Source organism: Arctopsyche grandis, chromosome 6 (assembly GCF_051622035.1).
Source record: "Arctopsyche grandis isolate Sample6627 chromosome 6, ASM5162203v2, whole genome shotgun sequence".
Taxonomy (NCBI): Eukaryota; Metazoa; Arthropoda; class Insecta; order Trichoptera; family Hydropsychidae; genus Arctopsyche; species Arctopsyche grandis.
This window is the reverse complement of record NC_135360.1, coordinates 1862777-1888480: the sequence shown is the minus strand read 5'-3', so window position 1 is coordinate 1888480 and position 25704 is coordinate 1862777. Positions and strand designations below refer to the sequence as shown.

At 34.3% G+C, this 25704-nt stretch overlaps 3 protein-coding genes across 3 annotated transcripts; 2 read left to right on the top strand and 1 right to left on the bottom strand.

Moving 5' to 3' along the window:
• On the top strand, positions 1-25499 carry LOC143913822 (kelch-like protein 7). The gene is made up of 6 exons (XM_077433838.1): positions 1-143; positions 221-360; positions 446-621; positions 23949-24146; positions 24216-24383; positions 24459-25499. The coding sequence occupies exons 3-6, from the start codon at positions 475-477 to the stop codon at positions 24483-24485; spliced, it is 540 nt and encodes a 179-aa protein (XP_077289964.1). The 5' UTR covers positions 1-143; positions 221-360; positions 446-474; the 3' UTR covers positions 24486-25499.
• LOC143913719 (uncharacterized) lies at positions 1194-2460 on the top strand. Its single transcript, XM_077433684.1, has 5 exons — positions 1194-1343; positions 1416-1564; positions 1632-1842; positions 1934-2114; positions 2188-2460. Exons 1-5 carry the CDS (start codon positions 1335-1337, stop codon positions 2313-2315), a joined length of 678 nt encoding a protein of 225 aa, XP_077289810.1. The 5' UTR covers positions 1194-1334; the 3' UTR covers positions 2316-2460.
• Positions 10312-13829, bottom strand: LOC143913811 (uncharacterized). Its single transcript, XM_077433822.1, has 2 exons — positions 13164-13829; positions 10312-10709 (listed from the first exon to the last, which is right to left on the bottom strand). The coding sequence occupies exon 1, from the start codon at positions 13562-13564 to the stop codon at positions 13241-13243; it is 324 nt and encodes a 107-aa protein (XP_077289948.1). The 5' UTR covers positions 13565-13829; the 3' UTR covers positions 10312-10709; positions 13164-13240.
• Positions 25500-25704: the final 205 nt, after the last annotated feature.

The window sequence follows — 25704 nt, the reverse complement described above, 5'->3', positions numbered from 1 at the left end:
GGAGAAATCTAAGAGAAAATCATAAACAAGATGTTCGTAGTGAAGGCGAGTTCCGATTTTGCGGCAAAACGGGTGGAGTATTTTTATGACGCCATGAAACGAGATAAGAAATGCGACACGAGTTTTGCTGTTCGAGGCCGATAGTATTTAAATTCGAATCCAAATATTCCTTAAATCCAAATTGTTTTGTCAGTTTAATTATCATTTATCATAATTGCAGCTTCTACGTGCATTTGGTCGTGTTATCGGCGTGCAGCGAATTCTTTTGGACAAACAAAGATCAATTGGAGGAGATATTTTTCCCTTTTGACTTTGAAGTTATCGATGCAATCCTGAAGTATTGTTACACTGGAGAAATAAGTACGAGTTCATTATTATCTGAAATAATCAATTCAAAATGCGTGTGTGTTCGTCATTAAATTTAATAATTAAAATATAATTTTAGGCATAGCTGACCGTCACTACGACAAATAAATGGAGCTAGCAAATCGACTCGAAGTGAAAATTCCACCGCGACATGAAACGGTCGATCTTTCCAATTGTTTGGAAGTTTTGAAATCAACGGAAGATTCCGAATTGAAGACAGAGGCAATGGATTTGACTCTGGGAAATTTCGAGATGGTGAGTGTTGATTATATAAAAAAATATGTCACTTAAATATTTTTCAACTCCACTTCTGTTTTAGCTGCACAAAACTAAAGATTTTCTCAATCTGCCGCTCTTCAACGTGAACGAAATCTTGAAATGGGACGATTTGTTTGTGCGTTCCGAAGAAAGCATATTTAATGCTGTGAAATTGTGGGTAAATCATGATAATGCGAACCGTAAAAGTGACTTGGCACAGCTGATGAGATCCGTGAGGTTATCCTTGCTCTCGATGGAGGTATTTGAGATTAATTGAATGTTGCAGTTTATTGAAAAAAATCCATTTTAATAATTTTTTTTTTTAGTTTTTCATCGACGAAGTATTAACTTTCTGTCATTCGTGTGCAGATTGTATGACCACTCTTAGACAAGCAGTTAAAGACAAGAAAGATAAATCTTTCGTCCCAAGAGAGACCCCTCGTAGAATAATACAAAAAATGGCACTGGTTGGGGGGAATTATTTAGATGTGAGTTTTGTATCACAAGTATAATATTTTGATTGGATTGTAAATTAATTATTTTATTGCATAACGTGTTTTCAGGTGGCAAACACCATCGATATATTTGACGGATTAAAGAACAGTTGGTCTCTATCCAAAAATATTGGAATAAATAAATCATCTTTTGCGTCTGTCCTCGTGGGAGATTGGATAGTTATCATCGGCGGATATAATTTTTCAAATGGATCAATGACTTCAGTAACGTTTTCCGGTGTTGCGAAGTACCTGCTTAGAGAAATCGGAATATAACCAATTTATTTGTTTTAGGAGGTAGAATACATCGATTTGAATAGCGGTGAGAAAAAGCCATTGAAGCCATTAAATCAAGCTCGCTTTTTATTCTCAGCAGTGACACTTCGGCGCGGTTCGTCCACGGATGTTTACGCCATTGGTGGTGACTATTTATCTTCAGTGGAAAGGTGATTAATTGCAATCATTTCATCAGATCGATTGAAAGAGAAGTTGACGATTATTGATTTCGATTAGGTGGAGCAGCAACACTGGGGATTGGGAGATCATCGCTCCTATGTTGGTGGCAATTAGTGATCATAGTGCTTCTGTCATCGCCGATAAAATATACATAACAGGCGGGTTTACAAGTGAACGGATATCCACGAATAAAGTGCAGATGTATTCAGTGGAGACCAATTCTTGGACTTACCGCGCTCAGATGATTCAGGGAAGACATGATCATTCGGTGAACATCAATTAATTTTATTCACAACTATCGCAAATAATATAAAACTCTCCAAAATAAAATGAACTAAATTTTGATTTCGCCATTTTAGAGCGTCGCATTCAAAGGAAAACTTTACGTCGCTGGTGGATATGATTGGGAAACTTCTTCTAGTTTAGACAGTGTGAAGCATTACGATCCGAATGCAAATGTGTGGACTGCATTCACCAAACTACCGCAAGCTGCATACGGAATCAGTCTCGGCTGTTTCCAAAATAAACTGTTTAGCATGGGTGAGTTTTTTTACAACTTAATTTGGATTTATGGGTCTCGAATGTAGAATTAATTTATTGTTTTGATATTCAGGTGGATACAATAAAAGTGATGTTTGGGAATACGACGAGACGAACAAATCTTGGAAAGCTTCAACAAGTCTGAGCAGAAAGAGATCTTATGCAGTTGCAAATGTCATTCCATATGATTCGATTATTTGATCGACTGCAGTTTTTTTGTATTATTTGAAAAAAATGTATTTTGAAATAATCATTAAATGTACTTTTTGAATTTTTAATTTATCCAAATGTTTGAATAAATACATAATATGCAACAACTTCTCAAAATATATTTTATTTTTCCGTCAATATTTAATGTTTATTTACTCATGAATAATTAATATTATCTAAATGAACTGAAAAATCAGAGAATCAGAAGCCAAAATCAAAAACATATACATACATATTTTTTACGTAAAAATGAATTCAATTCAATTCAATCCAGAAATGTTATATTTCATTTCTAATAATTTTTCTTGTTTAAATAATATCGAAATTGAAAATAAATTTTGTATATTTCTTTAAATTTATTTCAAACAGTGGCTCTCAAATATTTTTCACACTTTTCGTCGATTAAATAATACTTTTCCATTATTCATTCAAGTGATTCTCAAACTTTTCATAATTATTTCTTTTATTTAAAAATCAAGATGAATTTCATATATGTTTTTGCAATTTGCTGCATTCCAACGGCTCTCAAATGATTTTATGAAGGTTTCTCAAATACTTTTACATTTTTATTTTGTTATATCGTGGTTTTTATCGAATTGTGAAATTTTCTAGTGTTGTTAACTTTTATGAGAAATAATCAATATGTTAATGTCAGTGGCTCTGAAACTTTTATTTTATTAATATGTTTTTATCCTAAAGTTAATTTCCAAATAATGTTACTTTACAAATTCAAATGATTTCACAGATTTCCATCCGTTTATTAAATTCCAGTTATTCTCAAACGGTTTGTAGTACCAGAGATTCTCCAATAAAAAATTTTGATGAATACATATTTTTGTGTTTTCAATGATTTTCGACTGATTTTAAGATGGTTTTTCACACTTTTATTAAGTTTAATAGTATTTTTATGGGATAATTTTATTCATCTATGTTTTCAGTAATTGTCAACCATTTCAAGAAACGTTTCTCAATTATTTACATATTTTTTATTTTTATATTTTCGTAATTATTTTTTCAAAGTAATCAAAATATTTCCTTTAATTGTCTTTATACCGGCGCTTCTGAAATGTAATAGTGTATTTTTTCACATACAAATTTGAATTATTTGGATTTTCACTTAAAGAATTGGTATTTCTTTTGATTATTCGTGTTATTTTTTCATTTCTAAAAGTTCCATTCTTTTTTCGCACGGTAGAGTAAATTGGTTTTATACGGCTAAAGGTGTCATGACATTTTGAACGAAACTGGAATGAGATGGCTACGATTTAAATTGTAAGTATATAAAAATCAATAAAACGTGTGTTCAAAATTAGCAAACATGATACAAACAAATTTGCACAGCAATATAAAACAAGGTTAATATTCAGCAGCTGGATGTAGTCTCCATAGCAGTAGCTTAAAAGCATTTGCCGATCATTTTCTTCAATACACATTTGAAAAGGTTGCACATAATTTAACAAACACTGATATTTGATTTCAATTAAATTATAAAAATTAATTTTGAAATTCAAATTCACTAACAATAAAAAAATTATTCGTTTTTCACACGCGAAGGAAGATTATTATAAAAAGTCACTTTATGTCACAATTTAATTGATTTTTGGGTTTTTTCGCGAACGACATATTGATGGATTTTAATTAATAATGAATTGAAACGTTAAAAATTCGCGATCAAATTGGCGTGAGGTTCGACCATTTTTCTTCGACTGAAATCGAATGAAAACAAACAAGTGAATTAACTTTTTAAATTCAAATTCAAATATTTTTCCTTGATGTCAACACATTCAATCAATCAACTCGTCTAGTTGAATACTCTCTTTTAGAGGACTGGCATTGACATCTTTTACTACTTACAGTAAAATATTATCACTGAGATCTTGATTCCGCAATTGCATACATTGCTCAATAACGGAATGTGCTGAATTTCCTTTCGTGCTTCAGAGCCTAATATAAATTTAGCAATTATTACTATACACATTGTTTTACCAATTCCTCAGCTATTTCCTTAGCATACAGATATGCCACTTGATGAGAAGCTTCTAACAAGGGCTTTTGAATTGCTGCGACGCTAAATTTTGTAATAAGATCGCTGCTGTCACATCGTGCCTTTTAGACTTCAAGGTGCTAAAACTACATACATATGTCCTGCAGCAGATCGTAATAAAAAAAATCGTGTAATTATGTTAAATTAAAATAGAAGAAACCGAAGTTTACAAAAAAATCAATCTATAACATATATATATATATATATATATATATATATATATATATATATATATATATATATATATATATATATATATAGAATAACCCATTATTCTATATTTATGATCTATGTATAATGAATAAAATCTATTTGAATCTGAAAAATTAAATCACATGTGTGTATTATCATAATTTACAGCCATTCGCCATCCACTGCTGGACGAAGACCTCTTCCATTCGTCTCTGCATTGGGAAAATCTCATCTTATTTCATCCACCCATCTCCCCTATTTTTCCACTTTTTGAACGTAAATTCGTCCAAGGTAAGGGGGAGGCATGGCACCCCCCTCGGATCCCCCTTTAATTTCTTTATTCGTTATAAATTGGCAAAATTTATTAACTAAAATCGACACAGTGACGCCAATGCACATCATCTTTAATATATATATATATATATATATATATATATATACATATTAATATTTGGGGATCCTCCTGGGGTAGGGCTGCCAGATTAATTTCGATATTTTAATCCCCCCCCCCGACCCCCCGGGCACCGATATTACAAAAATGATAAAAAAAACATTATAAAATCAACCCTTTTATAAACTAGTATTTTCTTTCATTTTCCCAGTTTATTTAGTTACTTGAATATTAAATAAAATTAATTACATATTGCCAAAAAAGATTGAAAAAAAATCAATCTCAATCTCGCTTTTCTTCGATTGTTACTGCCAAATACGTCAAAACAAAACATAGGAGCAGTGATGTTTACAAACTCTTCTATAAAATGGGAATATGTTAATATGAATACAAATTGTATATATTTTGTAATTATCAAGAGATTATTTTGTTTAATGTTTACTACATATTAGATTGGCCATGTTAAGCGGTTTATATTACAAATACCGAGCGAAGCCGTGTAAAAACACTAGTTCCCTATAAAATCGTGCACATAAATTCAGGAAGTGTTTTACATGATTGTAGCGATACAATTTGCGAGCATTTTAATAGTACTTCACGTCCCATGATGATGGGTGGTGATAAAGACTGTTCCTCAAAGCTTTAATGGCTGTTCATATTGATGATGATAAAACATACTTGTTAGTAATGGTATGTTTGGAATTTTGCCAAAAATATATACATGTATATATATATATACATATATATATATGCTCTGGGAAAAATAACTTCGGGCCTTATGACAAACTAAAAAAAGATCTTGTACATTGTTATGTATTCTATATGTGTAATATGATCAATGATTTTAAACTTGTAGTTTTCCGTTTGTTAAGAACATAACATTAAAAAGATAATTTTATATAAGATCTAATGGATAGACAACATTATTCATATACGTATTATTATTGATCTCGGAGTCTCTGTTAGACACAACATTTTTAAATGTGATTGTATGTATTAGATATTATGTTGTATTCAAGTAGTAACAGCAATATTTTGTTCGAGTGATAACGCAAAGCCATCATTTTAGTATCAGTTCATATCATATACCAATATATGTACGTATGTATGTATAAGTTGCTTTTCAGAGTGACTTTCTTTTCAGAGTGAGTTGCTTTCTCAGGTTCTCCAATCATATTGATTCTGTGTGTTGCTCAGCTTCAAGGATGCTAGGGTTTGTTGTTCGCAATTCCTGGCATTTCTGAGGCTGTTGTACAATCCTTTGGTGAGAAGTATCATGGAGTACGCATCCAAGATCTGGAGTCCTCCAGCCAAAAGTCAGTCTATTAAGCTTGAGCTTATCCAAAGACGCTTTCTCCGGCTTCTTTATAAGGAGCATTATGGGACTTGCTCATATTTATTTCCTACAAGATTTGTTATGGGTATGATCGGCTACACTTATTTTGAACTCAGGAGAAGTGTTGCTCTAATCAAGTACTTATTTTCTATATTTCTAATAACTAACTTGAACTAAGTTAATTGTTAACTATTAACTTCCCAGTAGACCGGGACTTGTCGTGGTTTACAGATCTCAGATTTATTAACCATAGATATTTAGTCTTATTAACTCACGAGTAAACTGCAATTTGTCGATTGTTGAAATCATGAGTTTTTCATTTCAATGTGCCTTCTATCATTCAATTATTCCCAAACGTCCCGGTCAGCAGCCCCTACGTATATTATATAACAGGACTGCCCAACTAGTAGATCGCGGTATAATTTTTAGTCGATCTTCGTTTCATTTTTAAAATGTACTTATTTTGACAAATGTAACCTGAAAATACCTGAAACACAATTGAAGTATTTGTTATGCTGACATATCAATGTTAATGTTTATGCATAGATAAATACCCAATCCACTTTTGGCTCTACATTTTTGACTGAAATCGCATTTTCTGATATCAACATTATAAAATTAGACATACGAAATTCTTTTAGTAATGAGCATCTTGTCAATGTTGACGATTATCTCTTTCATTGTATAATTCCGACTTTGAAAATACATATCTGGGCAGTGTCCGCGATTTCATTAATAATACATTTTAATAATAATAAGTATTTTAGTACATGTAATATTTACTATGTAATATTACTATTTTTGATCAAAATTACGTTTGATAAATTAATATAGAGATACTTACTATCAATATTTTAACTTTAAATTTTGAATAAAAATAGCCTATGTGTCTTCGTTTTTTCACATTTCAAGCTTTTTTCGATATTCAAATATGATATATTTGGCATTAAAAGCAGTAAAACACAAATATGATATTTTTATTTAAATTTAGAAAATATAAATTAAAATAAATTTAAGACAATTTAGAAAATCGTTATAACGACTTATTTTTAGTTCACTCAAACTCAAAAGAAAAAAGAAAGTCACGCCCACTAAAGGTTTATAATAAAAAAAGTGCACAAAATAATGCTTTCTATTAGTACGAAGATTTTGAAAGTTTATTATTTACGAATAAATTTCCTTATGACTGGTTATTTAGAAAACATTATTTTGTTCACTTATTATAAACCTTTAGTGGGCGTGATTTTCTTTCTTCTTTTGAGTAAACTGAATTAAAAATGTAGGTCGTTATAATTATTTGGTAAATTGTCAATTTTAAATGCTTTACACAATCAATACAATTACGTAATATTAGCATCCTATGCCGGCCTTACATCCTATGGCGCCCTCGGGCAATTTTCCTCTAGGCGCCCCTAGAAAAAAAATATAGAAAATAGGTTTCCCCCCGTCCTTTTCCGGGCATGAGACCGGCAGTTAAGTGATTAACACGGTTCCCGAACCCCACTTTGCGGTGTTAAAAATAAATAAAAAATAAACTCTAAAATAAAAGTTCTAATGTAAAAATATATGTATGTATACAGTATACATATATTTTTTTGTAGTATCAAAATATTTTTTAAAACAAATTTACGCAAAAGTCCAATTAAAAATGACTTATTCCAATTTCATAATAACCGGCACATACATATATGTACATAATAACAGTTAATATTAATAACAGGAACATGAAAAGTGCGCTTAAAAATGAATTGTTGAATTTAATCATGTTCATTCTCATTCACAATTTCATCATCTCTTGTTATATTTATCTACACTGCTAATTTGGACAAAAGTTTCTTATTTTCTATTATTTCTGTATAAAATTCTAAACATGAAATATTTTTTTTTTAGTAATTATATACATACTACGCTCAAAATACCCCGGACAGTAGAAATTTTCAACCTACGTATTTCTTTCTTTGGTTCACTGTTCGCCAATCGTGGAAAATATTCTTTCTACATTAGCATTCTGGCCAGGTATTGCAAAAAAAATTGACCAATTTTGAATAATTCCGAATGAAACTCAATAGTATTTGTTTTTAAATATTCTGACCATTTGAGAAAGCATTATTGAAAAATTAGTCCATTAATTAAAATATTCCTTCGATTTTTTATAGCAATTCATACAATTTAAATTCAATTTATCTATTTCACTTTGCAATAAATTTCCTTTATTTTCAGACAAAAAAGATTGTATTTTGATAGGAGGAAATGATTCTTCATATCTATGACTTAATATATTCGCTAATGAATTTATTGTAGCCGTTACTTTTAACACAGAAGTTCGTTCGAATTTTATTTGTAATATATTTTTTCATGGAATATTCATATAAGATAACACCTTCCTGCCCGCTTTGACGCGTGGATTGTTTTCACCCATGTCCGGAAATGTGCGCGACTATTTTCACCAGAATCCGGGCCGATTTCAGTTTCAATAGAAAAAAAGCCTTTTTTGTGCATTCGATTACTTCTAGAATAATAATCGTATTGTAGTGATATTTTGAAACAGTGTTCATTATATCACTCTGCAAATATCTAAAAATTAAAACCAGGGATTTTAAACTGGAGTACGCGAATTAATGTTAAAAAATAATAAATTACGTAAATGTCATCCGAATAGCCTTTGAATATAAAAATAGCATAAAACTGAATTTTGTAGTAGTGGACAGTAATAGACAGACCATGGAAAATCTAAATTACAAAAATGTTAAGAATAAAATCATTTTTCACACATTTGAAAATGAGACAATTTGTGATAACTTCGGAATAATAAATAGTTGCTTAGGATAATGTTTAAATAGGATTTTTGGGTTTAATTTAAATTAACCGTAAAGTATAAGTATATTTTTTTAGTATCCCAAATCAACTAGTGAATCTTTGAGAACAGTATCATCTGTGTTTTAAATTTTTTAAAGATCCAGTGTTTCTTTAACTTGAATTTTTGTAAAGCGATATTTTGGTTTTCAAAAAGGCAACTATTTTTAAGAGGTCATAAAATTTATTTTCCAAGAATTATTCTCAAACTGTATTTTTTATGTAAATACATTAACAATTTTGATTCGGTGATTCTTTAACTTTTTTATTTAAAAAATACTCTTTAGCCATTAATAATTACGAGACGACATTTTATTTTTTTTTTGCAAATTGCGAAAGTTCAAGACCAAGATGTCAAAATAATAATGTTAAGCTCGGTGTTTCTTAAAGTATTGTTCTTGAAAAAGTATGGTTAGTGTTAGACAACACCAGCATCCACCATACCCCAGAAGTGATACCAGCATACCCCAGAAGTGAGTGAGCTGGTTGAACGTACAAACCATATTTTTAATTACTTACATTCATACTAACCAATGATGAATCCCACTGAAGAAGTTGCAATATTTAAAATATGATTAAATATTGATTAGGGTAACCAGCCTTTTTTTATACAAAAAATATTGTTACGTACACTCGGATTAGGCCGAGTAAGTGCAATCGGATTAGGCCGAGTAGCATCCCAGAGACTGTGTGACCGTTATAATTGGTTTCGAGGATTATCTCCCCCGAATGCACTTAGCGGGAGTAGCGGTAACTCGGGGTCGCATTCCGGTAGAGTTCTCAGAACCCACAGCGGTAGCGTGGGACATCTAGTACGTGACCATAACAATAGGCAAGCAAATCGGACGTTGAAGATGCTCTGAGAGACCTATCCGTTATAAGGCGGTACTTAGGCGATATCAAGACATTCTGGACGGAGCACTGCCAGTGCGTGTATCTCCTTAATCACCAATAAATGCTGTGAAACGACTTTGGCCTTTTACTTGGATCCTCCACCCACCCCTACGCAACAATAGGGTTGCAACAAGTAGTAAATAAAATCTAAAAATATTCTCATTGTTTTTATGCTATGGCCTATGAATGACGACAAAATTTAAAATAAAATAATTTTTTGGACTAAGGTAACCATCCTTTTTATACAACATTTTTTTTTTTTTTGATTTTGATTTTTAAATGCTTTTTATTATTACGAAATTATGTTCACAATACATCTTATATCTATTTTAATAGCTACTGATCTACTGATCATTTTCTATTTTACAATTTTAATTTAATTTGGTTAGTAATCACAGTATTATATTATTCTAATGTTAATCTAAAGCATAATAGGAAAAAGAGCTCAAAAACCTATTTACAATCCTTATAAATGTTCATAATACATCTAATACATAATATTAATTAAAGACTATCTAAAGTCGATGACCTAAAGCAGATTGTGTTTAGGTAATCTGTGTTTATACCTGAAGGGTATAGACATTTTGTTGTAATCGCCGAGACTCTTCACAAGTGTGTTAGTATGGTTATTAGTGATTCTTTCATAGAATCTACTGGTTAGTTTGTTAGTAATGTCTGTAACAAACGGAATATTATATATAGCATGCAGTTTTTTCAGGTTAGTATATATGGGTGTATTATAAATTATTTTAAGGGATTTATTTTGTATTACTTGGAGCTTGGAAAGGTTAGTATTCGAGGCGTTATTCCATACAGGTGAAGCATAGGTTAATAATGGTAATATGAGCGCACGATATAATTTTATTTTATTTAGCGTTGATAAAGAACTATGGCGATTAAATATTGGATATATTGAGGATATACCCCGCATCGCCTTGCATTTCGCTGCCTCAATGTGAGGTGCCCATCTCATTCTTTTATCAAACGTTACTCCTAAATATTTTATTACTGACTGCCATTTCAGACTTTCTCCAGAGGGGATTTTCAGATCTGAACTTGGCTTATGTTTTCTAACACTAAAGAATATGGCGTCTGTTTTGGTTTGATTAATTTGAATTTTCCATTTAGTGAAGTGTTCAGTCATTGTTTTAATTGCAAATTCAAGATTTTTAAGAATAGTGTCTGGTTTTTTGCTACTTGTGAAGCAAGCTGTATCATCTGCATATAGGGCTATGTGACAGTTTTTTGGAATAGGTATGTCATTTATATATATGGAGAACAAGAGTGGGCCAAGCAAGCTCCCCTGCGGAACGCCAGCTGCGATTATTTTTGGAGACGATAATTCATTATTTACGCTAACCACTAGCTTTCTACGAGTTAAGTACGATTTGATGATGAGAATTAGGTAGTTTGGTATTTTGTTAATAAGGAGCTTATGAATGAGTCCATCGTGCCAAACCGTGTCGAAGGCCTTTTCTATGTCGAGACATACCATTCCGGTACTTCTCTTCATATTAAAGTTCTTCGTCACGTGTTCAGTTAGTCTTGTTAGTTGTTGGGTCGTGGAATGTCCAGTGCGAAATCCAAATTGTTCATTTATTAATTTCTTATTTACGACTTTAAGTAAACGTGTGTAGATTATTTTTTCCAGAATTTTTGAAAGCGTGCAAAGTAAGCTAATGGGTCGATAATTGGTCGGGTTTTTTGAGCTTTTATCGGGCTTAAGTATGGGAATTACGTTGGCTGTTTTCCAGTATTCTGGGAAATACCCAGTGAGTAAACATGCGTTGAATATTTTAGATAGTGAGACTAAAGCTTTAAATGGAAGTTGTTTGATTGTGATGTTATCTATTGAATCTCGCCCAGGTGCCTTTTTATTTTTTAAATTACGTATTATATTTTGGATTTCACACGGATGCACCAATTTTATATTTTTAGTACTGTTAGTGGGAGTTTTTGTGATGATTTTAATGGACCGGTTGACTTTATTATGCGTTGGTATGTGATTGTAATGTTGTGTGAGTTTGTGATGTTTTTGGAAGGATTTTGATAATAGTTCTGCTTTGTCGCAATCACGCGTCACTGAGATTCCTGCATCATCTAATGGAGGAATCGAGTTTTTTGTCCTGCGAATCGCTTTAGCTAATTTCCATAGAGAGCCATCAACTGAGCTCAATTTTTCTAATTTTTTAGACCAAGCTTCATTTTTGATTTCTTTGATTCTAATTTTAATTTGATATGTGAGCTTATTAATTAATGTTTTCAATGCTGGTTTTTTTGATGTTTGCCAAATTTTACGGAGTTTATTTTTACTTTTAATTAGATTTGCAACAAAGTCAGTTATCTCTAGTTTGTGTTCAATATATTGTGTCTTAGGTATGTGAAGGTGTTTGGATCGAGCTATTGATTCCGTCAGGTGTATTATGGAGCTGTCGATTTCTGTTTTGTTTGTGAGTGTGGTAGAAGTTAGAATAGTTTGGTCGTTTATGTACGACTTGAACTCTCGCCAGTTAGCTTTCCCGTAATCCCAACTATGCTTGATGATTTCCTCGGGTTTCCCGTCGATTGAGAAGATTATCGGGAGATCATCAGACGACAGGGTTTGAAGGGCATTTGGTGTCGATATTTTTGGGAAGTTCTTGACGAGGACAAGATCTAGTGTGGATGGTTGTGAGTTATTTGTAGGATAGTGTGTGTATGTATCCGGATGAAGCAAGATTGTATCTGTTATTTGAATGTATTTAAAAAGAGTTGTGCCTTGTTGGTCAGTGTTTACACAACTCCATAATGGATGTTTAGCATTAAAGTCACCAGCTACCACTACCGAACTACCAATGTTAAATATTTTGTTAAGATCGGATGCCAATAATCGTTTTTGGGGAGGATTGTAAGCGGATGCTACTATGTGACGGGTGTTGTTAATTGTTAGTTCGATGGCGGTTAGTTCTAAATTTTTTAGTGGCGGAGTTATTACGCGACAATGTTTAATTGACGATTTTATAAAAATGGCAACTCCCCCTCCATGCTGTTCTCGGTCTTCGTGAAAGCAGTTAAAGTTAGGTAGGTTAATACGGATATGAGGTTTTAAGAAGGTCTCGGAGATTAAAACTATGTCAACACAGTACTCACCGATCGCCGACTCTAGTTCGTCAATCTTATTCTTAAGTCCACGAGCATTCCAAGCTAGAATGTTCAGGCGCCTCCCGTTAATCAAAGACATCGAGATATTCGACGAGCATGAGTGCCAGCTCTAGTTTGTCGGTGCAACCGCTGGCCTTGGCACGAATCTCCTGGAGGATCTTCAACATCTTCGTCATAGACGCCATGGAAGTTAGGTCTGTTGTTGGTTGAATGTTGGGATTGGTTGGTTTATGGGGTTTTTTAGGGATATTTGGTGAAGGAGTTTTAATGGTCGGTAGCTTTGGGAAGTTATGATCGTTAACGACCGGGATATTTTGTGGCTGCACCACTGGGAGTTTCCAAGGGTTGGCTTTGACAATTGATGCTCGATTCTTCCTCGATTCCAGCATTTTCAGATAGCTCTGTCTTTTTGGACAGTCTTTGAAGTTAGCGGGGTGAGATCCTGAACAGCCTGAGCAGACAGCAGGGGTAACTATTCCTTGATTGCATTGTGCGGTGAGGTGAGTGCCGGCACATTTGACGCACTTGGCCTGCCGATTGCAGTTTTTCGCAGCGTGTCCATATTCTTGGCATCTGAAACATTGAGTAATATTTTGTGATTTACTAGTATATTTAACGACACTGACCTTTGTGTAACAGATGTACCGGATTTCTTTAATCTTCTTTGCCGATACCGATGGCTCGAAGAACACCAAGTATAGCTCGGTGGCGTTGCTCCTAGGCTCCTTCGTCTTCATCTGTATGACTTTGGTTACAGGGAATCCCTGTCTGATGATGTCATCTTTAATATCAGCTTCCGGCAATTTCGGCAAGCCACGTATGACACTTTTTATTTCCTTTTCCTCCTTCCTGGAAAAGGTATGGAATTGTCGGTCTGGTGTCAATCCATCCCGAAGTTTTTTAAAGTCTTCAAGACTTTTACATTGTATCTTGACATTATTTTGACCAATGTAAGTCATTGTGAAGTCTTTTATAAACTTCTTGATCGACTCGATCATGCTGCCGTGAGTGCCAGTAGCTGTCATGATGATGGGCGGGATTCTTCCACCGCTTCTGGGGACATCGGAAACTTCCAAGAGCCCTTCAAATTTGTTTTTCTCCTGAATTTTAAATTCAGGAGCAACATCTTTCACGTTCTTTGCCGTATGTTTTGGAAACTGCCACTCGGTCTCCATCTGAGCGGTCTGAGAGCAGCCTGGTTGAGGAGCTTCGGTTGTAGTTATCAGTGTCTTCTTAAGTCGCTTTTTCAGGTTGGATCCTCGCATGGTGCCAACATGTGTTCTTTTGGTGTTCGTTTTGTGGGGGGTGTTTGTTGTATATGTTAAAAGGTGTGGGTTTTTTGACGGTATGGCGTATCGCTGTATTATGAGCGCTCGCACAGAGAGTACGTCTTCGGCACGTCCGTTCTCACGGAGCGTCGAGAGACGAGTGACATTTTTTTTTAAGCGAGAAAACATCTACAAATATTCCCATCTTCTTTATGATTAAAATTTAAAATACTATAAATTTTGATTAGGGTAACCAGGCTTTTTTATACAGCAAAATTTTTGTAGTGAGATTAAAATCGAAAAATATTCCCATCGTCCCTATGCAAAATTTAAAATAAAATAGATTTTTTGACTAGGGCAACCAACCTTGTTATACAACAATTTTTTTTTAAGTCAGAAAACATCTCAAAATATTCCCATCATCTTTATGATTAAAATATAATATACTATAAATTTTATTAGGGTAACCAGCCTTTTTTATACAACGAATTTTTTTAATTGACAAAATAATCTAATTTATTTTGAAAATCTATTTTATTTTAAATTTTGTATAAGAACGGTGGGAATATTTTAATATTTTTTTTGTTGTATAAAAAATTATAGTATTTTATTTTAAATTTTAGAATAATTGAAAGCATTTAAACGATGGGAATATTTTTGGATTTTTTCTCGCTTAAAGTTAAACATACATACATTATTAACTGTATCTTGATTTGATCTAATTTTATTTTAAAATTAGTAAATATTCAAATTTTTTAAAAAATAATTTTTTAACAATGATATACAAATTTCAAAATTTAAATTAAGTTTATTTATTTTTTAAATTAAAATAATAATAAATTGTCATTAAACATTACTTACATATTATATTGATTGTTTTTTCACATTAAAAATTGTTGTATGAAAAGATTGGTAAGCCCTGTCTCAAAAAAAATATGTTTTAAGCTTGTAATATTTATAGCATTAAGACTTTTAAATTTTATTTCCAACTCGAAAAAAATTTTTGTATAAAAAACCTGGTTACCCTAGTCAAAAAATTATCATATTTTTAATTTTGCAATAATTTATATCACAGAGATGATAGTAATATTTTTAGATGTTTTCTAGCTTTAAAAAAATGTTATATAAAAAGTTTGGTTACCCTACTCCAAAAAACTATTTTATTTTAAATTTTGTCATCATTTATAGTATAAAAACTATAGGAATATTTTAAAATTTTATTTTCGACTTGAAGAAATTTTTTGAATAAAAAATGGCTGGTTACCCTAGTCAAAATATTATTATATTTTAAATTTTGCAATAATTTATATCACAGAGATGATTGTAATATTTTTAGATGTTTTCTAGCTTTAAAAAAAATGTTATAAAAAAAGTTTGGTTACCCTACTCCAAAAAACTATTTTATTTAAAATTTTGTCATCATTTATGGCATAAAAACTATAGGAATATTTTTAAATTTTATTTTCAACTTGAAGAAATTTTTTGAATAAAAAAGGCTGGTTACCCTAGTCAAAATATTATTATATTTAAAATTTTGCAATCATTTATAGCCCAAAAATGATTTTAATATTTTTTCTTTTTTTTCTGACTTCATCTGATTTTGTTGTATAAAAAAAGTTTGGTCACCCCAGTCCAAAAAATTATTTTATTTTAATTTTTAGAATTATTTATAGCTAAAAGACGATGCTATATTTTTAGATTTTTTTTACCCACTTCAAAAAATTTTTTCTATAAAAAAAGGATGGTTACCCTAGTACAAAAAATTATTGCATTTTAAATTTTGCAATTTATTATATCGTTAAGATGATGAGAATATTTTAAATTTTTTTTCTCAATTCAAAAATTTTATTATATAAAAAAAGTAAATCAAGATTTTCAGATGATCTTTAACCGATGATGAGATCATCTCTTCGTTAAAATAAATACATATAGATATACATACACACACATATACACACATGTATGCATACATATATGAATGGGAATTTGCTTTTGTGTGCGTGTATGTACACAAAACGCAAGCTAATTTTATTCACGTATATACGCGTGAGCGGACGTTTACGCAAAGTTTTTATTCACGCATATACGCGTGAGCGGACAGTAAAGTGTTAACACTTTTTATTTAATTTTTACAAGCAGGAATTACCCAACCTAAAAAATAAGCCAAGTATTTCGTGTGGACCTCCTGAATCGTTGAATAAATGCTGTGAAGCGACTTTGGCCTTTCATTTGAATCCTGAACCCACCCCTACGCAACAATATGTATTATAAAATAAGAGACTTTTGTCAATGGCTTCAAAAATTAAAGACGAGAAGTTTGATTTTGTGTCGTGTAAGTAGTGTAGATGCAGAATTAGTCATAACTGATCATCATATACTGAAAAAAAAGAATCATCATGGAATCGTGTTAATATGCTTTCAACGTCCGCTCTATTTGAGCTTATGTGACAATACTTCATCAATTTCATGTTTTATTTGTTTATTTTCAGGTGTGATGGCCTCAGAAGACAATGAAGATATTCCGTCTACATCTGGTGTGGGAGCACCGACTCCGAGGACTAACATCGTGATCGACCCTCCTCCACCTTCCGATCCTGGCAGTTCCAGGAGTGCTGGTTTGTTTAAAAGTTATTAAAATGTATGGAAATGATTCTTTTTATTCATTTTGAAAAAAATTCTGTTAAAAACCAAATAACTAAATATGTTTTTTTATGATCGCAGAATTTGGGGATTTTTAATTTTGACATAAAATTTAGCACTACATCACTGCCTATTACACAATAATATTTAAAGAATATTATACTAATACATACATATTATATGTGTGTATATGCATCATATGTACCTATGTATCATAACTTTTACGATTCATCCCAATCCGTTGAGTGGCAATTATGAGACAATTGAATCCAAAAACTTATAATAAAAAGAGCAGGTACCACTTCCGTTCTACGTAAAATTTTGAAAATACAATTCAGTGACAGTAAATTTAAAAACCATGGATGGATTTAAAATCTCCAGTTCGAATTTTCGTGTTTATAAACGAAAATAAAACGAGTTTGCATTGGAGCAATGCATTTAGTATATAATATAATATTATAGATGAGAGTTAAAACCAATGTCAACAATTCTGATGCTATTTTCAATAATCAGTTGTTTTTTTGTGCGGTTTTTCCACTATCATTGAATTTACATATCTTGAAGAAAATACATTTTTCGGTTAAATACATAATTCTTATTAATTGCTTACTTTAGATTTTATTCCTTTTGAGTGCAAAATATGCATGGCGAATTTGACTAGTTTGTCGAATTCTATTATTGATGATCTTAATTTTAATTTCAAAATGTGTTTTATCTGTGAGAAGCCGATTATTTTAATATCGGATGAGTGGTTATTTCCATGCGGTTTTTCATTATTATTGTAAAAACATGTTTTTCTGTGGTTTAATTTCATATCCGTGTAAGCAATCTAGCGCTAGTCCTTTAACCCAAAATTCGTTTTAAAAAACTCGAAAAACTGTTTTCATTCCTGCAAAAGATATGAATATCGCATTAACAATGGAATCATTTGAAATTTCAGAAATCGAAATCCCAATACCAATCCAGACACAATATCTTAGCTCAGATTGTTCATTTTAGCGATCACTCGTGAATATTTTTGGTTATTTAAAGATTACGTTTATTATAAAATTGATCAATAGAGAGGAGTCGAGGGGAAAATAAATTCGATCTTCTCAATGATTGAGAATAAATAAATAAACAAAATAACTAAACGTTACTTTGTTTGGAAATTTTACAGTTTTATATTGATTATAAACAACTCAGCTTTAAACGGTATAGATGTGGTTGATAATTTTGTCTATCTGGGGTCACTCATATCTAACAACGGCGGCAGCGAATTGGAAATACGGCGCCGGATTACATTAGCAAAATCGGCAATGTCACAACTAACGAAGATTTGGAAGAATAGAGCCATTACAACTGCTGTCAAAATCCGTCTCGTGAAGAGTCTCGTTTTTTCTGTCTGCCTTTATGGTGTCGAGACGTGGACCATGAAGGCGGCGGATAGACGGAGAATCGATGCCTTCGAGATGTGGTCCTGGAGACGGCTACTGCGCGTGCCTTGGACCGACAAACGCACGAATGTGTCTATTCTTGAAGAATTGAAAATCAAGGATAGATTGTCAACAATATGCCTGAAACGTATATTGCAGTTCTTCGGCCACATTGCACGAAGAGGTGAGGAGAGCCTGGAGCGGTTGGTTGTGGTTGGTAGCGTCGAAGGCAGAAGAGCCAGAGGCAGATCCCCCGCACGCTGGACTGACCAAGTATCTGCAGCGACGGGCGCTTCCACGGTAGCAAGTCTTCGCCTGGCCGAATTTAGAACTGAATGGAGGCAGCTGGTTGACCGCACATCATAGTCACGATCCTCAGTGATGAGGGAACCGACAGCAATATATAAATGATAACAACATATAATTATTAGAAAATAAACCATTTTACAATTTTCACATATGAGAACGAGAACGGGAACGGGAATTGCATGCCGGGGTTCAGCTAGTTTTAAATAAATATCAATATTCGGATATGTAAATAATCGCAATCGCTTTTAAATTTCAGTTTGGAAAATCAGCTCGGTGTGGAAATGAAGAGTCGAAGCTCGACATCGCCATCGGAAATGTAAGTTTCAATGTACGAGTATGATTATTTAGCAATGACTGACAATATTCTTCATTTCAATCACTTTTCTTTCAGATCCATCACCGAGACAAACACGTCGTCAAACGAGTAACTCAGTTATATATTGTTTCTGCATTATTATCAATTCTTGGATATGTTAATAATCTCAATCGCTTATAAATTTCAGCTCAGATTATGATTTTGAAATAAAAAGTGGAACCTCGATCATATTATACGGGACGTAATTTGTAACTGCTTACATCTATTATACGAATGATTATTTATAGTAAATCACATTATTGTTATTAATCGAATTAATTTAAATTTCAGCTCTGATAGCGGTTCTGAAATCAAAAATCGGGGCTGGGCCATGCTATCTGAAATGTAAGTAGTAACTGCTAATATTATATATCGATGGTAGACAATTACAATTACAATTACAACCACTTTACTTTCAGGTCCAATGGAGAGGCTGCGTCCTCAATAACTGAGGAAGTCACACCGATTAACATACACATGTTTATTATTCCCATAATATTATCAATTCTGAGCAGTAATTTCAGTTTCAGCTCAGATAGCTGGATAAATGGATAAATGGATTTCATCGTATGCTGATGTAACAAATTCAAATTGGATTGTTTCCAAGTCGATGGACGTTTTATCTTTGCAAGTTTCTTTCGTGTCCCTTTCATTCAAATATATAGATATACAATAACTACCAGATATGTTAGCGTCAGTAATACGTTTTTGAAAGGGCTATCATAAGTTTTATCTATCATAACTTTTACGATTTATCCCAATCCGTTAAGCGGCTTATGAGACAATTGAATCCAAAAACTTAAGAAAGACTTAAAATTCAATACACATTATTTAAAATCTCCAGTTCGAATTTTCGTGTTTATAAACGAAAATAAAATGAGTTAGCATTGGAGCAAATATATATAACGACGGTAATCTGTGTGTGTGTGGGTGTGTGTGTGGGTGTGTGTGTGTGTCCTAACTCTCGCCGAACATAATGAACGAATCGATAAAAATCGATTAATTCATTTTTCGACGAGACGACTTTGTCGCGACTCGAACCGATCACCCCAAATAGCCTGAATATGGGTCTAATGAGGGAATGGTCTCGGACATCGTGCCAAATCCAATTTTTCATTTCGCCTTTTTTTTTTAAACATTAATTGAAAAATTCCTTCTCGCCATATAAAAATACGTAATTTTAATAATTTCATTTAGCGAGGTTTTGAACCATTTTTTTTTCTTTTCATATAAAACAATTAAATATATATTTTTAATTGAAATTATTGAAATTTGAAATTAATTTATATTTTAGCGATATTTGAAAAATAAAATTAATTCCAAAACGCGGGATCGAGCTGGGGTCCCCGCGTTCAGAACATTCACGCTAACCACTACACTGCCTTCTCGATAGAGAAAATGCTCTAAATTACGTACATAATATTCGATTACCCTTTACAAGTATGGGGAACCAATCATTCGCGTATCTTCGGCTTTCGTCGACAATCGACAATTGACTTCGGCTTTCGTCGACAATCGACAATCGACTTCGGCTTTCGTCGACAATCGAAAATTATTTTTTTTTTTATTTTTTTCAGTTTTTCAGTTTTTCAGTTTCCCAGTTTTTTCAGGCCCCGGGGTGCAGAAGGCATCGGGGGCGCTGGGGGCGAAGCCCCCGGGGTGCCGAAGGCATTGGGGGCGCTGGGGGCGCCGGAGGCGTCGGCGGCGCTGGGGGCGAAGCCCCCGGGGTACCGAAGGCATTGGGGGCGCTGGGGGCGCCGGAGGCGTTGGCGGCGCTGGGGGCGAAGCCCCCGAGGTGCCGGAGGCATCGGGGGCGCTGGGGGCGAAGCCCCCGGGGTGCCGAAGGCATTGGGGGCGCCAGAGGCGCCGGCGGCGCTGGGGGCGAAGCCCCCGGGGTGCCGGAGGCATCGGGGGCGCTAGGGGCGAAGCCCCCGGGGTGCCGAAAGCATTGGGGGCGCCGGAGGCGTCGGTGGCGCTGGGGGCGAAGCCCCTGGGGTGCCGAAGGCATCGGGGGCGCTGGGGCCGAAGGCCCCGGAGCGACGGAAGCGCCGGGGGCGAAGGCCCCGGGGTGCCGGAGGCGTCGTCGATACACAAAATGTAATTCGTAATTCGTAATCACTTCGTAATTTGTCATTCGTAATTCGTGCATCAATTTCTTTCCGAAACCAGTCGATTCAACATCTTTAACTTTATTTTTATTCGAGTTTCAATTCCTTTTCGAAACCACCCGTTGAAATCAACGGGTCTAACACTAGTATAATATAATATTATAGATAAGAGTTAAAACCAGTGTCAACAATTCTGATGCTATTTTCAATAATCAGTTGTTTTTTTGTGCGTTTTTTCCACTATCATTGAAATTATCTCGAAGAAAATACATTTTTCGGTTATTAATCAATTCTTATTAATTGCTTACTTTAGTAATAATTGATGATCTTATTTTTAATTTCAAAATGTGTTTTATCTGTGAGAATACGATTATTTTAATATCGGATGAGTGGTTATTTCCATGCGGTTTTTCGTTATTATTGTAAAAACATGTTTTTGTGTAGTATAATGCCACATCCGGGTAAATAATCAAGTGCTAACCCTTTACATGTAAGTTCGTTTCAAAAAACTCCAAAAACTGTTTTTATTCTTGCAAAAATATGTGAATATCGCTTTTACAATTTAATCATTGAAATTTCATAAATCAAAATTCAAATAACAATCCAATATCACTATTAAATATTTTTGTTTATTAAAAGATAACGTTTATTACAAAATTGAGAGGGAATAAAAATAAATTCAAATTTCTCAATGATTATGAATAAATAAATTAAGAAAATAACTTAACGTTACTTTGCTTATTTTAACCTTATTTTATTTACCTTAAAAATAAAATAGTTGACCTGCACGTATTTTGATGTGCTTAAATATTTATTTTTATTTCAATTTTCACTCTCATTTTTTTATTAAATTGATATGTTTGTATATGAAATTCTTATCCATGCACTATGAAAGTACTTACTCTTTATTTATACCTATTTCACTACCAATAATTCGATATATTGGGTAAATGGCAATTTAATTCCATTAATTTTTTTTTTATATTTTAAATATCGCAATTATTTTCATTTTTAATAATTTTATGCATTGGCAAGAAAAGTCGATCATACTATCTAATCTATAATTTGGAAAGAGACTTTGTATGTATCCTTGGTCATCGTCCGTAGATCGGTGACGTCATCGAACACGTGATTCGATTTTTTTTTTTTCGATCCATGGGCGCCGATTTGTTTTTTTCGTTTCAATGGATTCACCCCCGCGGGGGCGCAAGGCGAGTAGCTTCGTGGGGCCCCGCCAGGGGCGCCACAAGGGGCGCAGCCCCGTGGGGCCCCGAAGGGGGCCCGGGGGGCCCAGCCTCATGGGGCGCAGCCCCATGGGGCTCAAAAGGGGGCGCCACGAGGGGCGCAGCCCCGTGGGGCCCCGGGGGGGCCCAGCCTCATGGGGCGCAGCCCCATGGGGCTCAAAAGGGGGCGCCACAAGGGGCGCAGCCCCGTGGGGCCCCGTGGGGCCCCGAAGGGGGCCCGGGGGGCCCAGCCTCATGGGGCGCAGCCCCATGGGGCTCAAAAGGGGGCGCCACAAGGGACGCAGCCCCGTGGGGCCCCGAAGGGGGCCCGGGGGGCCCAGCCTCATGGGGCGCAGCCCCATGGGGCTCAAAAGGGGGCGCCACAAGGGGCGCAGCCCCGTGGGGCCCCGAAGGGGGCCCGGGGGGCCCAGCCTCATGGGGCGCAAGCCCTAATAGGCATTAACTAAGGGGGGCGAAGCCCTAGACGGCAATTAATCATGGGGGCGCGGAGGGGCGAAGCCCTAAAAGGCAACTGATCATGGGGGCGAAGCCTTAGACGGCATTTAATCATGGGGGCGCGGAGGGGCGAAGCCCTAAAAGGCATTAACTAAGGGGGGCGAAGCCCTAAACGGCAATTAATCTTGGGGGCGCGGGGGGCGAAGCCCTAAAAGGCATTAACTAGGGGGGGCGAAGCCCTAGACGGCATTTAATCATGGGGGTGCGGAGGGGCGAAGCCCTAAAAGGCATTAACTAAGGGGGGCGAAGCCCGAAACGGCAATTAATCTTGGGGGCGCGGGGGGCGAAGCCCTAAAAGGCATTAAATAAGGGGGGCGAAGCCCTAGACGGCTTTGAATCATGGGGGCGCGGAGGGGCGAAGCCCTAAAAGGCAACTGATCATGGGGGCGAAGCCCTAAACGGCAATTGCTCATGGGGCGTGGAGGGGCGAAGCCCTAGAAGGCAAAGGCTCTGGGGGGTGCCGAGGGCGAAGCCCTAGAAGGCAAAAAAAAAAATTTGATTATTTTTTTTGATTTTTTTAAATTTTTTTTTTGATTTTTTTTTTTGATTTTTTTTTTTTTTTATTTTTTTTTAAATTTTTTTTTTAAATTTTAAATTTTTTTTTTTTTTTAATTAAATTAGCTTAGTCATGTTTAAGCGGTTTATATTATAAACACTGAGCGAAGCCGGGTAATACAGCTAGTTGAAATATAATTTTAGGCATAGCTGACCGTCACTACGACAAATTAATGGAGCTAGCAAATCGACTCGAAGTGAAAATTCCACCGCGATATGAAACGGTCGATCTTTCCAATTGCTTGGAAGTTTTGAAATCAACGGAAGATTCCGAATTGAAGACAGAGGCAATGGATTTGACTCTGGGAAATTTCGAGACGGTGAGTGTTGATTATATAAAAGAATATGTCACTTAAATATTTTTCAACTCCACTTCTGTTTTAGCTGCACAAAACTAAAGATTTTCTGAATCTGCCGGTCTCCAACGTGAACGAAATCTTGAAATCGGATTATTTGAACGTGCCTTCCGAAGAAGACGTATTCAATGCTGTGAAATTGTGGGTAAATCATGATAATGCGAACCGTAAAAGTGATTTGGCACAGCTGATAAGATTCGTGAGGTTATCCTTACTCTCCATGGAGGTATTTGAAATGAAATGAATGTTGCAGTTTAGTGATAAAAATCATTCGAATAATGTGTTATATTTTCAGTTTATCGTCTATAAAGTAATGACGTTCTGTAATTCGTGTGCAGAGTGTATGACCACTATTAGACAAGAAATTATAAACAAGATTGATAAATCTTTCATCCCAAGAGAGACCCCTCGTAGAAAAATAAAAGGATATAAAATGGCACTGGTTGGGGGATCGAATATTGATGTGAGTTTTGTATCACAAGTTAATTTGGATTTATGGGTCTTGAATGTAGAATTAATTTATTGTTTTGATTTTCAGTTGGATTCGATGGAAAAAGTTATTTAAGTGATGTTTGGGAATACGACGAGACGAACAAATCTTGGAAAGCTTCAACAAGTCTGAGCAGAACGAGAGTATTTGATCGACTGGAGTTTTTTTGTATTATTTGAAAAAAATGTAATATTAAATAATCATTAAATGTACTGTTACGTCTACATTAGTCTTTATTTGTTTTATGTTAGCTGTATTCTATTCCCACGACCCTTAAATCAATCTGCGAGACGAATTATGTTTCCCCCAAAAATATCAAAGCCCTTCTTAAGCCTGCACAACAAATTGCGTGCATCTACTCAGCCATTTCTCGATACATTCAGGACACATATGTTAACACTAAAAATATCGTTTTTCAATTAACTTTATCGCTTTAATTGAAATAATCGAAATCTACCCTCAAGGGATACATATGCAAACACTAAAAATATTATCTTTAATTAGTTTACCAGCATTTTTCACACGACTCGACTCGAATCGTATTCCCTCAAAACCCTTTTAAAGCTGCGTAGCTAATTGTGTTACTAATTGTGTGTAAACCATTTCTCGATACACCCAAGGGTCAAAGTATTAAAGTCTTAAGATATTGTTTTAACGATTCGAGTTCCCCCCTAAAAATATTATTTTCTCACGAACTATGATTGGTCCAAATTGTTACCTCTATTGAATATATACTGATGTTAAACATATGGAAGATGACTTGCGATCGAACACTCTTACTAATCACTGACTTACAATTGAACCGTCTAACTAGTGACTCGCGATTAAACACTCTAACTAGTAACTACTCACTAGTAACTAGTAACTAGTAATACAAACTTGTACATTAATCTCGTGTATACTTACTACTATTAAAGAAGATAAACATCTTATAAAATAAAGTGAGTTTTATTTACGGAGTAGCGTTCCGCAAAAACGCTTGGTGGCAGCGGAAATATTAATAACAACAAAATACACATCACCCACGAATGTAACAGTACCTTTTGAATTTTTAATTTATCCAAATGTTTTAATAAATACATAATATGCAACAACTTCTCAAACTATATTTTATTTTTCCGTCAATATTTAATGTTTATTTACTCATGAATAATTAATATTATCTAAATGAACTGAAAAATCAGAGAATGGCCAAAATCAAAAACATATACATACATACTTTAAACATAAAAATGAATTCAATTCAATTCAATCCAGAAATGTTATATTTCATTTCTTATAATTTTTCTTTTTT

Excerpts from the sequence above, each read along its gene's own strand:
- LOC143913811 (XM_077433822.1), bottom strand. The coding sequence starts at position 13,564 with ATGCTGGAATCGAGGAAGAATCGAGCATCAATTGTCAAAGCCAACCCT.
- LOC143913719 (XM_077433684.1), top strand. Across the intron at positions 1,565-1,631 it reads TATTTATCTTCAGTGGAAAG|GTGGAGCAGCAACACTGGGG; the intron begins GTGATTAATTGC and ends GATTTCGATTAG. Across the intron at positions 2,115-2,187 it reads AAATAAACTGTTTAGCATGG|GTGGATACAATAAAAGTGAT; the intron begins GTGAGTTTTTTT and ends TTTGATATTCAG.
- LOC143913822 (XM_077433838.1), top strand. The coding sequence starts at position 475 with ATGGAGCTAGCAAATCGACTCGAAGTGAAAATTCCACCGCGACATGAA. Across the intron at positions 622-23,948 it reads CTCTGGGAAATTTCGAGATG|CTGCACAAAACTAAAGATTT; the intron begins GTGAGTGTTGAT and ends CTTCTGTTTTAG. Across the intron at positions 24,384-24,458 it reads TTGGGGGATCGAATATTGAT|TTGGATTCGATGGAAAAAGT; the intron begins GTGAGTTTTGTA and ends TTTGATTTTCAG.